At 36.8% G+C, this 15,099-nt stretch overlaps 1 protein-coding gene across 1 annotated transcript; it reads left to right on the top strand.

Annotated features, from left to right (window-relative positions):
• Positions 1-9,321: 9,321 nt before the first annotated feature.
• LOC149181611 (uncharacterized) lies at positions 9,322-10,041 on the top strand. Its single transcript, XM_089414265.1, has one exon. It carries the CDS (start codon positions 9,322-9,324, stop codon positions 10,039-10,041), a length of 720 nt encoding a protein of 239 aa, XP_089270391.1.
• The last annotated feature ends 5,058 nt before the right edge of the window (positions 10,042-15,099 follow it).

Raw genomic sequence — 15,099 nt, 5'->3', positions numbered from 1 at the left:
GTTGATAGTTTCATCATTTCCGGTCGGCCGGTTTCTTGTCTCTCTTGATTGTACTATATTTTACTCAATACAAATAGTTTAATTTTACTGAGAAAAAAAAAAGTTACATCTTTCAATAGAATTGACTCTACGACCAAATGTTTTTATTGTGGTAGAACCGACCATATAGCCAAATATTGCATGAAGAAGAAGTTTGATGAAGTCCATAAGAGACATAAGCAGCATGCAAGTCATTTTGTTAATGAGGAATAGAGTCAGAACATCAGATTGTTCATATCTGACTCTGCACTTTCAGCTAAGGAGGATGTAGCAGATACCTGGTTTGTCGACTCAGGTGCATCCATCCACATGGTAGGGAACAGACAATGGTTTGAAGACTTCAAAGAAACCAATAGTGGAGCAAACATCTATCTTGGTAATGATAAAGGGTACCAAATCAAAGGTTATGGTAATATTCTTGTTGTTTTGCATGATGGAAATATTAGACATATCCATAATGTGATGTATGTACTAGGGATAAAAGAGAATCTGATCTCTATTTATACTATAACCTATCAGAATCTCAAGGTAGAGTTTTATAAATCATATTGTGTCATTAAATACCTATTGGATTGTATGAAACCTATTGCATCAGGTATTCGTGTGGGAGGATTGTACAAGCTAAATGTCAAAAGCGCACCACATCAGGCATTGGCATCATCTGCCATGACTATAGTGGGCTTATGGCACCAGAGGTTCAGCCATATTAGCTTCAATGATCTTCTACTATTACAGAAAAGAGGTATGGTCGAAGGTCTTCATGTTTTAAAATCTACTCATATTGATTATGATGCATGTGCACTTGGAAAGTTGCACAGAGATGAATTTTCGGTGAATTGTGATAGAAAGAAGAGAGATATACTCGAGTTTGTACACACAGATCTATGTGAGCCTATGCAGACAAGATCGTTAGGTGGTGCATACGATTTTTTACTGTTTATTAATGATTGTCCTAGATTTACTTGGGTGTATTTCCTGAGGAACAAGAGCAACGCTTTTGAATACTTCAAGGAGTTCAGAAGTATGGTTGAAAATAAAACAGGTAAATGCATCAGGATTCTCCACTGGATCAAGGGGGAGAGTATAAGAAAACTTGTGTACTCAAATACTACAAAGATAAGGGGATATAGTAGTAGTTTACAGTACCCCACACTCCTCAACAAAACGAGATTACAGAGAGGAAAAATAGAACCCTTGTGGAGTGTGCTCGCAGTATGTTAAAAGGTTAGAATCTTTCTAACGGATTTTGGGCTGAAGCGATTAATACTACAATATATCTATAGAATATGACTCCAACTAGACGTTTAGATTTTAAAAACTCATTTTGAAGCTTTATTTGGTTGTAAGCCTGCAGTTAAGCATTTGAGAGTTTTTGGCAGCAAAGCCTTTACCCGTATCCCAAAGGAAGATAGAAAGAAACTTGACTCAAAGGCCATCAAATGTATTTTTGTTGGGTGTTTTATAGAATTTAAGGCTTACAAACTATTTAATCCCTCTACTCATAAAGTTTTTGTAAGCAGACGTGTAATGTTTCATGAGGAGGTTAATGATGGAAGCCATGAGAGTGCTAATGAAGAATGACACATGCCCTTGTTGGTGGAAGAAGGATGTGATGAATCAGGTGACAACAATGAGCAGATGCAATAGCAGGAAGGGAAAGAAGATGATGTAGCTATCAAGCCAAGTCTAGAAAACAATGATCAAACAAGGTTTGAAGCGACCCCACTACTTAGGAGACCAGGTTGGAAATCTCAGTTACCACCAAGATATAGGGAAAATGCTTTTATAACTAGTATGATGAATGTTACTGAACCCTCTAGTTATAAAGAAGCCAATCAATATAGTGAATGGAGGGCTGCTATGGAAGAGGAATATGAATCATTTCTCAAAATCAAATATTGGCATTTAGTTAAAATACCTAAAGGAAAACAGCCCATAGGATGCAAAGGTTGTATAAGCCTAAACTTAAGGCAGATGGGAGCAAAGATAAGTATAAAGCTAGGCTGGTTGCAAAGGGGCACTCACAGCAAGAAGGCATAGATTATGATGAAACATTTGCCCCTGTAGCTAAACTAAACACAATCAGAATGATAATTGCTTTAGCTACCAAACACCATTGGATGATTCACTAGCTAGATGTTAAATCTACATTTTTAAATGGGGACTTAAAAGAAGAAGTCTACTTGGTGCAACCTGAGGGGTTTGTCAAATAGGGTAAGAACATTTAGTATGCAGATTGAAGAAAGCGTTGTATGCTCTAAAACAGGCACCCAGGTCATGGTATGACAAAATTGATTCATTTTTCTTGCAGCATGGTTATAAAAGAAGCAAAAATGACCCTAATCTTTATACCGTGTTTGATAAAGATGGAAGGATTTTTTTGATTTTTTTATATGTAGATGATCTAATCATCACTGGGAATGCTGATGATCTCATTAAAGAAATCAAAGAGCAGATGTGAAAAGTTTTTGAGATGAAAGACCTTGGAGAGCTACACTACTCTTTGGGTTTGGAAGTCTGGAGGGATTCTGGACAAAAAAATTTGCCACAAAGTAAGTATGTAAGGAGCTTACTGGAAAAGTTCAAAATGGATTAGTGCAACGCTGCAGCAGTTCCTTTACAACAAAATTTAAAACTTCAGAATCATGATGGATCTAAGGAGGCAAATGCGACGTTGTATAGATAGCTGGTTGGTAGTCTTATTTACTTGACTACAACTAAGCCTCATTTGGCTTATGCAGTCAGTGCATTGAGCCAATTTATGTCAAAGCCCCTTGAGAGCCATTGGGTTGCAACTAAATGTGTTTTAAGATATCTCAAGGGAACCTTAGATTTTGGTATTGTTTATACTGATTCATGTGATTTTAGATTGATAGGTTTTTCAAACTCCAATTGGGCTAGAAATGTAGATGACAGATGATCCATAACAGGCTATGCATTCAACATTGGATCCGGGGTCATTACATGGAGTAGCAAAAAGTAAAACACAATATCCTTGTCTTCTGCAGAAGCTGAATATCAAGCTATGTGTGCAGCGACATGTGAAGCAGTTTGGTTGAGGAGACTTCTCCTTGATGCTGGAGAAGAATAGAAGGTTGCAACAGTGATCAAATGCGACAACCAGAGCTTCATCAAACTTGTAAATAATCCAATATTTCATAAGAACACAAAGAGTAGTGGTACACAGTTTCATTTTGTCAGGGAGAAAGTTCAGTCAAATGAAATCCATATTGAGTATTGTAATAGTCGTGACAATGCTGCTGACATTTTTACCAAACCTCTTGGTAGAATCAAATTTGAGTTGTTTAGGGAAGTTTTAGGCATATATGTGAATCCATTTCTCCATTAAGGGGGAGTGTTGAGATTAATGTAGAAACAGTTCAAACCGAAACCTAGTTTAGGATTCTTTACCTATTCTCTAGGAGCCTATTCAACTTCCCTAAATGTGTATTTGTTATATATATTCTTCATGTAATGAATGGAGGTAGAGCGTATACTACAGAGGCAGTCTTACAGGTGGTGTTTCACACCTTGTAAGCTGCTTAGTTGGTTAATAAAGTTGATTCATATTTTTAACACATGCATTATATTTTGCATGTGAAATAACATACCACTATTATAAAATCTTAAATTTCATATAATGATATACAAATTTTCTGAAAAAAAATTATATATATTTGGAATCTAAATTCTATATCTAGGGTAAATCATATATATTTATCTAAAATGTTATTTTTCCATGATTTGTTTGAGACTAATGCATCCTGTTGAACCATAACTTGTCTGCACCCACCCCTTGGATCAACTCATATTTCTTTGTCCTATAATAAACAATTAGTAATTGCAATATTGTAGAACTTGAGTATCACATTGTTGTTCTTGGTAATATGCTCTTTGGCTTCCATCATTAATAAAAGAAAATTGACAATGGTCTCTAATTTTTGGTGTGATAATCAAAGCATCATACATATTTCTCACAACTTAGTTGGATCTATATAGATTTCATTGGCCATAACATCCCATATAGGATTCTTAATTTGAAGATTCTTAATTTGAAATATTTTCATTGAAGAGAAATTTACTAATATCTTTAGTAAACTTTTGGCATCACCAAGTTTTCAGTTACAATCTGTATTTGAAGTGAAAATAGTTATTAATTAGAGGGCTATCTCTGGTCTTCTTCCCTTCACATGTTTTTATCAGTTATGTGAATGAAAATTTTCCCGAGGATGAATTTTAACCTTTTTCTTCTCTTGTGAAAACTAAACTTTCTTGCCAAATATCATTTAAGAAAGAAATTTCTAAACTAAATATCCACAATTGCCAGTCTGGGATAAACCACAATCATTACAAATTCCTGAATATATTGTCAATGAGAAATAAACCACAATATTTATATGGATTACAAATTCCTCCATATCTGAAATGACAGAAGTGAAGTCAATTATTTCACTTCAGCCCTATTCACTCTGTTTTCCTTCCCTAAAATTTTCTGAACCTTTCAAAATTCTGTAATAAAATTAATCAAGTTAATTTCAACAAGGATAAAGAAGCCATTAACATGTCTTTCCAACTACTGGCGAACTATCCTTCTTAAATGTTATAACAAAGAGCAATCATACGGAGATAAACATCTGACGGTCCAATTCATGGGCAGTGGTTTCGGCCCTCGGGTTTCCAATGGACCGGGATGATGGTACACCCCAGCGCGGGCACATTATAAGAACTTGGTGTGTTTCCGGTGGAGCCCAGCCGACCCATACGCAAGTGAGTGCAGCCAAAACGACGCAGGGTTTTCTTCGACTACCTATCCAAGTAAAAAATGTAGAATTAGCTCCGAAGGCATGGATTCATGTATTGTTTTGGTGGTCCCTTTTCCCATTGGTATTGAAGAAGACGGGCCATGTATGTAATTTCCACTGCTTTTATATGTTAGTGCTGGTTCTTTTCCCAGTCTTGTGAGGGTTCTTGGATTTTGTCTATGTAATGAGATTGTACTTTTTGGTGAACAAAAGTATGTTTCTCAGTGGAAAATACATTCCCACACTGTTTTTACAGACTGTGATGGAAAGTAGAGGAGGAAAACACACAAGTCACACGACATAAACTTCTGTTAATAAATATTTTTCACATTACATTTACTGAACTGCAGTTGGTTTTCTCACACTACATCTACTGAACTGCTATTGGTTTCTCTTCTTGTTTCTGGGCTTTAACGCTATATATTTCACATTACATTTATTGAACTGCAGTTGTTTTTCTCACATTACATCTACTGAACTGTGGTTGGCTTCACTTCTTGCTTCTTGGCTTTAACACGTTATAGTGACCCAATCACGGATATATATATAAAGACTCTAACCAACCTTTTGCCTTTTCTCCAGCTAACTACTCTACTCTCTGCCGACACACGCTCTACTTTAAGTTTAAACTCATCACATTGCATGTATACGGAAGTAATTTGCTATTTCTATATGGAAGTAATTTACGATGATTGGGATTAATTTTGGCGCACCGAATGTAGTCAGCAGTGGCCGGTCCTATCGCTGCAGTGTGACACCGCAATGATATAGATCACAAGCATACTCTTTGATTTCTGCTATCTCTCTCCTGAAATACCAATCTTTTATTTATATCACTGAAAGTCTACCACTTCCGGAGCCCCACGCGCGCAGAAGTCAGAGATGTTTGATTATTCACTGCGTATACAACAAAAACAAAAGTACTCATTTCCCCACTAAGCCCCATGTAGTGCAGACAAACGGCCGATATCAAAATCCAAATCATCATCAATCCTCCGGGCCGACGCAGGAAGCTGATGATACATCTATTGCACTTGTTTTATATGGCTGGACATAACATGTCACGCACAATCAATCATAATTGTTACACAACAGTGGGGTCGCCATTAACAGAACACGTCCCCTCGGTTTAGTGGATGATCGTATAACTTGGGCTCTGACCATTCCATCGATCCGCATCTCTTTCAGTCAATCGAATCAAAGAGAAGAAAAGGAGGACCATCACCAAAACTTTCCGAAATTTTTTACCGTCTGTCCGGTCTTCTCTTATCATTCGGTGGACCCGCTCCCAAGCCCTGCAATAATTCACCGACCGACTTCAATTCCTCCACAAAATATTACTATCAATCTGCTCTGCGCTACATCCTAGCCTGTCTCTATGCTTGAGTTCTAAGACAGATTTGAAAACAGTGGCGACATAATGAAATTCTGTGTTCAAAAGCAGATGACCCACTCCTCCAAATTCCTGACAAATTGAGTGGCCCTCTATAACAATGACTCTGTTCGCCATAGTTGGATGTGCAAGCTACTATAGTTGAAAACACACGATACGGTAAAGGAAAACAACCTGATAAAATGAGTGGCCAGGCCCTATATAACAACTACTGTATCGGCTAGAGACTTGCAAGCTCTTACTCTGATTGAAAAGACACGATACGGAGAGAGAAAAGCAAAGTACAGCTGAGAAAACAGTTCGCCACTCTCACTACTCAATTTCTGGTTGAAGAGACACAATACGGAGAGAGAAAAACAAAGTACAGCTGACAATACATTTTGCCACTCTCACTACTCAAGATAAAAAGGAATACTGCCTTCAAATCGATTATCGGAAAATTATATCCTCAAATTAACCAGCTCATATTTAAAAGTTCGAAAATTTATTGAATTATATCCTCAAATTAACCAGTGTCATATGTAAAAGTTCGCAAATTTATTTTAAAGCTTGTCAAATAAGAAAGTTCTACATATCACTTCGAATTGAAATTTGAACAAGTGGGAAACAGGTACTCACTTCGAATTGAAATATCAACAAGTGGGGAAAAGGTGAGAAAAGCAAAGTACAGCTGAGAAAACAGTTTGCCACTCTCACTACTCAATTTCTGGTTGAAGAGACACAATACGGAGAGAGAAAAACAAAGTACAGCTGACAATACATTTTGCCACTCTCACTACTCAAGATAAAAAGGAATACTGCCTTCAAATCGATTATCGGAAAATTATATCCTCAAATTAACCAGCTCATATTTAAAAGTTCGAAAATTTATTGAATTATATCCTCAAATTAACCAGGTCATATGTAAAAGTTCGCAAATTATTTTAAAGCTTATCAAATAAGAAAGTTCTACATATCACTTCGAATTGAAATTTGAACAAGTGGGAAACAGGTACTCACTTCGAATTGAAATATCAACAAGTGGGGAAAAGGTACCAGTCCTTGTCTCTTTGGATTGGGATAACAAGAGAATATTGTACAGTGTGACATGTTGTTTACAACTTGGGAAACTTTTATTGATTTGGAGTTGCAGGTAGTTTGCACAGAATTACTTCCACTCGTCAACTTGGTAAATCACATATGTTCTGATTTACAATAACAATAAACTTTTTCTGCACCCTTTTTCTGCTTATAAATACTCTTCATTTTGTTAGGAATGAATTCTGAAATTTAAGTGACATGATGATGATGTGTCGCTAATTATATTCATTATTTCGAGATCTTTGCTAGATCACGCGAGTCAGTCCTCCACAAAAGCCATCTTAGGCCCTTTCTAGTTTTGTGCTCCCCTTCTTTGTTCCTTTCAAGTTTTCGGATAGGGACCTCACTATGAATCTTGAAAGTTGATCTCCAACCTGCGGAATTTGATTACCATAGATGTTGGTGTACATGCACCTAGATTAGCTCCAGTTGTTGGTGTACATGCACTTAGACTAGCTGTGTTGGTGTACATGCACCTAGATTAGCTCCAGTTAACTTATTGCTTGCATGTGGCACATGTACACATTAACATAAGATAAAGCACACTTAGCTTTTGTTAGCTCTAGTTATTGCATGTACAACTAAGCTTAACTTAGTTGTTTTTATGTATTTATTCTAAAACTAATATTGTAGAATCAATTTTATTCTTTTCTCAATTCTTGCTCGCTTCCTTCTTCTCTTGCAAGCTTGTTTATTGTTTTGCAGATCTAGATCTATGTATCTCAAAAATCTTACATGGTATCAGAGCACAGGGATTTTTAATCAGTGCACAAGCAATTTTATTTGCAGGTTCAGAAGATTGAAGCAACAACAAAGAATGGAGTCTAAATTGGAGTTTCCACAATCGGCAATTCTCACTCCATATAATTATTTCGAATGGAAGCCAAAGATTCAACTTCATCTCAGAAGTAGAGGCTTATTTCGAATAACCATGGAAACGGAAGTTGAACCAACATCAGCAATGGAGAAAACAAGATATTTCAATCGCATGGACGAGGCCTTTGGCATCCTATGTTTATCTATTTCTCCGGAACTGCTATTTCATGGTGAATCATGTTCAACTCCAAATGAAGTATGGAAAATTTTGGAAGGATTGTTTGGAAAACAGGATGAAATGCAAGGTCACATTCTCGAAAATGAGTTAAACTCATTAGATCCGAGAAACTTTGAGAACATTCAAGATTTTTTCACAAGGTATAAAGCCTTGTTGTTTCAGCTGAAAGGATGCGGGATCGACAAATCCAAGCAAGAAAATCAATTCATTCTTTCCATTTTATCAAAACTTGGTCCAAAGTATGCAGTATTCGTCTCTACATTCCACACAGTCAGATCTGCAACTGGTGCAGCTTGGAAGATGCCCTCACTGGATTCTTTTATTCAGTCTTTGATGCATGAGCAAGATAAGCTCGTCAAAATGGGCACACTTAAAAATTCCAAAGCGCATGCACTTACTGTGCATGCAAAAGGAAAGGCAAATTCCAAAGACCATTAGAAAGGAAAAGGGAAGAAGGATCCTGATCCAAGAAAGGGAGGACATCCCAAACCCCTTGATGAATCATCTGGCTCAAAGGAAAGGAAAGGAACGAAAGGGCAATCAATGTGCAATTATTGCCACCGTGGTTTTCATCTTGAATATGCATGCATGAAGAAGACTATAGATCTTATGGCGCAGACACTCCAGCAACACATTCTTGGAGACCACATTCCTGAGAATGCTAAGAAGAAGTCTGGAGAAAAGCACCAGATCCAAGAGGTAACGGGCATGCTTTGATTGCTCTTCATTCTGCACCACAAGAATGGATCATTGATTCAGGAGCTTCACATCATATGGCTTCTTCAAAGGAATCCTTTTCTTCTCTACATGCATACTTAGGTCCTCCCATTCTCATGGGGGATAATTCTGCAGTTGCAGCAACTGGACAAGGAAGAGTGCAATTCGAAGATGGAAGTTTTGAAAATGTCTTGCATGTTCCAAGGCTTTCTGTGAATCTTCTCTCAGTGTATCAGATGACACACACAGGCAGCGGAAGGAAAGTGGAATTTACCCCAGATTCCATGAGCATTTATGATATGCAAACCAATGTGAAGATTGCATCTGGCAAGGTAAATGATCAATCTCGTCTGTATACATTTTCTGATTTTGTTCCTCAATCAGATTCTATTTTGCTACTTACGCATGCAAATGAAGATGTGGATTTGGCACGGAGAATCCGTGACAACAAGAGGGATTCTTCTGATCAGAGACCGCCTCGTGGGAGGCCACCGGGAACCAGTATTCCCAAGCAACAGCAACCCATGGGCGAAATAGTGGAAGTGGAAGGCGGTCACATTGTTCGCTCCACCGGAAGAAAAGATCGCCACAACAAAGTTTACACTGCGAAAGGTCCCCGAGACCGACGAGTTCGGCTCTCGGCGCTAACCGCCATTCAATTTTACGACGTCCAAGACAGGCTCGGCTTCGACCGTCCAAGCAAAGCCGTGGATTGGCTGATCAAGAAAGCAAAGACCTCCATTGACGAACTCAACCAGCTTCCACGCCGATCGACCCCAAATATTCCAAATCAACAACCCAAAGCTGAAGACGAGGGTATTAAAGATCAGGCGGAGCAGGAAATAGAGTTGGAAAACGAGGCTAGTGTCAAAGGCGCAGGAGCGAGGGCAGCAGATTCTCGAGCAATAGCAAGAGAACACGCGAGGGAACGGGCTAAAGAACGAACTCAAGAATGATCAGATGGAGTTGCCAAGGCTCAAACTTATCTTTGTCCTCGAAGCCAGCTATTTTCTTTAAATCCGGCATCTACAAGCCCTGCTGTGCCTAATTACCACCTGAAAAATGGGCCAGCGTCAGAAAACTTGGGAACGGGCTCCAACGCGGCTAATCCACAAATGGGTATGCGCAACAATAACAATATAAGTAGTACTTCATCAGATTCGATCTCGAGAACTTTCAATCTTGAGGCCTTACAGCAGCAGCCATTTTATCAATACTTATTTTCGCATACAAACAATCAAGCTGCCTTACATAATTACTCTACAGTCACACAGTTCGATGGAGCAGCAGCGACGGCGCCCTTGCATTATATTTTGAGGGGGAGTTTTCCTCCCACTGGGTTTTCCCTCTTTCCTCCTTTTTATGCATTGTATATGGGTACCTAAAATGGTCGTGTTGCCGGGACTCATTCATTTTGCATCACACTCACCTAAGTTATGCTTAAGGGGGGGGTATTGGTGTACATGCACCTAGATTAGCTCCAGTTGTTGGTGTACATGCACTTAGACTAGCTGTGTTGGTGTACATGCACCTGGATTAGCTCCAGTTAACTTATTGCTTGCATGTGGCACATGTACACATTAACATAAGATAAAGCACACTTAGCTTTAGTTAGCTCTAGTTATTGCATGTACAACTAAGCTTAACTTAGTTGCTTTTATGTATTTATTCTAAAACTAATATTGTAGAATCAATTTTATTCTTTTCTCAATTCTTGCTCGCTTCCTTCCTTCTCTTGCAAGCTTGTTTATTGTTTTGCAGATCTAGATCTGTGTATCTCAAAAATCTTACAATAGATTCCCAGCATTAGATCACACAACCCTGCTCATTTTTCCAGCATTAGATCATGCACCCCATAGATGAGCGATAACGTAGGATTTTAATACACTAATCAATTTCACTTTAATCGAGATTGTAACCTTGAAACATCAATTGAAAATGTTGAGAATATAGAAATATGGGCGTTTAGTGTTGTGTCGTTCCTCCATTGGAACCTCAAGAGTTGACAAGGCTTATAAGAGTCTAAGAAACACTGCAAAGTATGATAAGAAATCTAAAGGTCAGATCTGTTGTTCGAGAGAGAGAAATGACAAACAATGAATTCTCAGTTACTTGTCAGAACATCTCTGAATCTCGAAGTCTTAGGATCATTTACGTTCTCAAGAATTTCTTTAATAAATAATCATGATCGGAAGGCCATCTCACGATTCGAAGAGAGGCTTGGGCCTTTTGACTTGGGTGTTGGTGATAGTACCAAGTCATGGCAAGTGTTTCTCTTAACACATGCACCTAAGAACATTTGGGGTTGTACTCTAAAATGTTTGCGTGTAGCTTAAAAGAAACTTGGGTTTGCAAATTTGGGAAATCATGTCTACATCATAGCTTATCGAAATCCCCATGTCCTAGTTCATGATCTCTTGAAGTAGACATGGCAATGGATCTCATTTGATCTATTCTTCCCAAGGAGACATGACAACCATATATTTTTGAGATAGAATAATAGGGACATTGACTTGATTAAGGAACGCCACTGGAATGTAGGTAGAAAGCGATGTTGAGACTCTAGCAAAAACAAAATTAGAGCAGGAAAATATAGCAAAGGCTAGTACATACTTACAGGAAAAGAATATCACTTTGTTAATTTTTTTTTATTGTCAACAACAAACTAACAAGCATTCCACCCTGTTCTATCCTAGATACAATTCTTAACTAGGAAATCAATGTCTAGGCATAATTATAATAAGTGATTTTAGAAAAATGTGTTGTCAGAAAGCAAAATAAATTGGCAATTTGTCTTAGTTATCCAAAACTTCATTTTGGGTACTCAAGAGGCTAGCTTCTGAGTTTACAAATCAAATACTTATAAAAAATGACAAAATATATGGAGGAAGTTTTAACTTTTCAGGAAATTAAAAGTCGAATAAATCCAAAGTGGAAGCATGAACATTAATGCTTAAGACATTAGAAAAAGGTCAATATGTTCATTTAATATTTAAAGAGATGCTGTTTGAAAATCATATAAAGTTGCAAGTGTATTTGAAACATATTGAATCTCGTACAAATCTATAACTGCAATGTCAAGAAGATTCAATTCCAAAGACAACTTGTAGGTTTTTCTAGATTTTATTAATTTTTTTCAAATTAATTAGAACATATAATGGAAGAAAAAAGATTGTGAAAAAAGAAAACATACATACATAATAGACTGTAAATGATAAAAAACTATAATATTTATTGATTTCTTGAGAGTAGTTTTAGTACATCTAGCACAATAAGTCAAAAATTCCAAGCTTCGAACACTCTTCTCTGATATCTTTCTTCTTTTTACACACAAATAAATTACAATTGTTATAGTTTCTTCTAGTAACCCTCAAATTTAAGCAATTATAACACAAACATTGTTATACAATAGATCCTTGGTGATTTGGGCATAACGCATTGACGAAGACTTTCTAAAGTTTGTCTGGAATATATCTCCAAAATTGGACTGCAATTGTACTAGGTTATTCCACTACTCACCTATTGGATAATGACATCTGAACATTCTCCTTAAGGTTGGATCTACTTTGGTATATTGTTGATGATTTGGTTTTATCAAAACCGATTTCTTTTATTGCCACCTAAGGTGAAACTATCTATGTAGTTTTTCAAAGATTACTTCTACTTTTAACTAGCCTAATTCACAACATGTCATCTTGTTTTCTTTGCAATCTGAATATACATTTCTAGCCATTAGGTTATCCTATTGATCCCAACATGAGTGTAAACCTAATTGTACTAGTTTTTGGAACTTATTTGAAAACATGTTAATACACTTTTACATGGATTTGCAAGTTTCTTGAGTTTGATTTGTCAATTATATCTTTGTCAATACTTGACTAATTTTATCTGATCCTCTTCACCATTCTCATTTAACTGGTCCAAAATTTTTGCATTGATAAACTTTACAATTTTTGTCGCATCTTGGCGCATATCAGCTAGGTCCCCTTTAATCTTTCTAATGGCATCCTCAATCTTGTGAACCATGTATTTTTCATCTCCAATTAATGTGATTGAATCCTATATTCCATTATATTGGATATCACTTTATCCCATATTAGTTATTTTTCCTCAGTAAGTGGCGATTTTCCTGTTGAGTGAGCCTTTAGCTAGTTAATTTCATTGTGTAGTTTTATTTTTCTTCCTTTGTTGTTTTACATGAAATTTCTTTTTGTTAGAGCTATTGTCTCAATATCATTAGTTCATCAAATTGTAATTGATAAACCTTTCTCTATCTAAGCATTTCCACTTCTATTAGGTTTAGGTTGGATAATTCTTTGGCTAATTCATCAGAAGCATATCTAGGTAATGTCAAATGCTCAGTGGGCTGATCAATAGAAGGATGATGGAACAAAGAATATCTCACTTAGATTCACATGTGTTAATTTCTGAATTTGTTCTCGGAGTTGTTGATTTTCTCTATTACTTTATATTATAATTGATAGTAGAAATTAATTTTCTCTTTCAACTTGGACCAACTAAAGAGTTTGCACATGCTCTATAGTGGGCACCTTTAATATTTTCTTCAAAGCTTGCATTTCTACTTCCTTTGAATGTAGAAGGGATTTAAATAACTCTACGTCTTTGGGATCTACTCCCAATTTGATGATCCACCCATGCAATTATTATATCCTCATCTATTTTTCCCTAAAATAAGCTCTCTCTTGGTTCAACTAATTCATCGTTGATGGTAGTCTACATAGGATCACTTTAATTGTGTTGGGTGTGGAGCTTGATTATCTTCCTAATTGTTCTGAGGTTTTTTTATTCCAGCTTCGTTGGATCCCTGTTCTTAACGGGGTGACAACACTGCCTGTTTAATCATCGTCAGGGGGGTACAGGGGGTGATGATGACTTTTATGAGCCCCCCCTCGAAGGGGTTCAGGGGAAGCGCCCTCGCAACTAAAAATAGATGAAAATTTTCCTTGTAAGATATTTTAATTTCGTAGTCAATTCGGGTCGTTCATTAGGCGAATGATTTGATTTGAGGGTAGAAGTTATGTTAGTTTAGAGTGTTTTGCAATAGAAGGCAACTATCTATTTATATAAGGTAATTGTATTGCAGTTGTGCATTATGATTCTAAGCGAGAGAGAGAGAGGAGACTGTGTGAGAGAGAAGAGAAAATTACAATGGATTGGGTGTAGGTTTTATCTCTTCATTTTAGTGGATAATATAAAAGGAAGGACTGGTCGATTCTCCATGGATGTAGCCCAAACTGGGTGAACGACGTATATTTTTGTCTCTCTTCTTTTATGTGTTTCTGTATTTGATGTTCTATAATATTTTGTGTACCTTATTGCTCCATTAAGTAATTTCTAACAATTTGGTCAAACTAATAAATCAGTTAATGGATACTTGTTTTTTTCTTTTGGAAGAACAATAAACTTATTTTCTACCATTTTTTCTTATCAATTTGCTTCATTTAGTTAGGCACAAAATTTGAAATTTTTTGTTACATCAACATTGTCATCATGTTGATGTGTTTCTAACTAGAACCTCCATGTTGTCCTACCACATAAGATTCTATGATAGTTCTCTTGACTCCATTGACTATCACATGGTCCACCATGGCCATTTATTCATCTATGAGATCCTTTTCACATAACTTGGTATTGTATTCAAGAAAAACCACTTTAGAACCTTTACGACTTTGTACCCCCCTTTGTCGATTTTGGGTTTTGGGGTACGTGGCCCCATGCGAATCATGTCTATTGATCTTTGATCAACATAATTTGATTTTCACTTTTGTGCCACTCCATCGCCTGCCTCATAAAATTGTACATATAAGAGGGGGGCCGCGCTCATATCCCCACCCTCAGATTACACACCTCATAGATCAATGATAGCATTGGATTTAAATTTGTGCCCTTTATCAATATTTATTTTACTATATTTACTTGTTCTCTATTGAATTGTCTCATCATTTGATATAAAAATTATACAAAAAGGAAAAGGAGGAAAAAGGACAGAAACA

Source organism: Pinus tabuliformis, chromosome 3_2 (assembly GCF_031772625.1).
Source record: "Pinus tabuliformis cultivar Carrire ecotype Pingquan chromosome 3_2, CPIR1, whole genome shotgun sequence".
Lineage (NCBI taxonomy): Eukaryota > Viridiplantae > Streptophyta > Pinopsida > Pinales > Pinaceae > Pinus > Pinus tabuliformis.
This window is presented reverse-complemented; position numbering and strand designations above follow the sequence as displayed.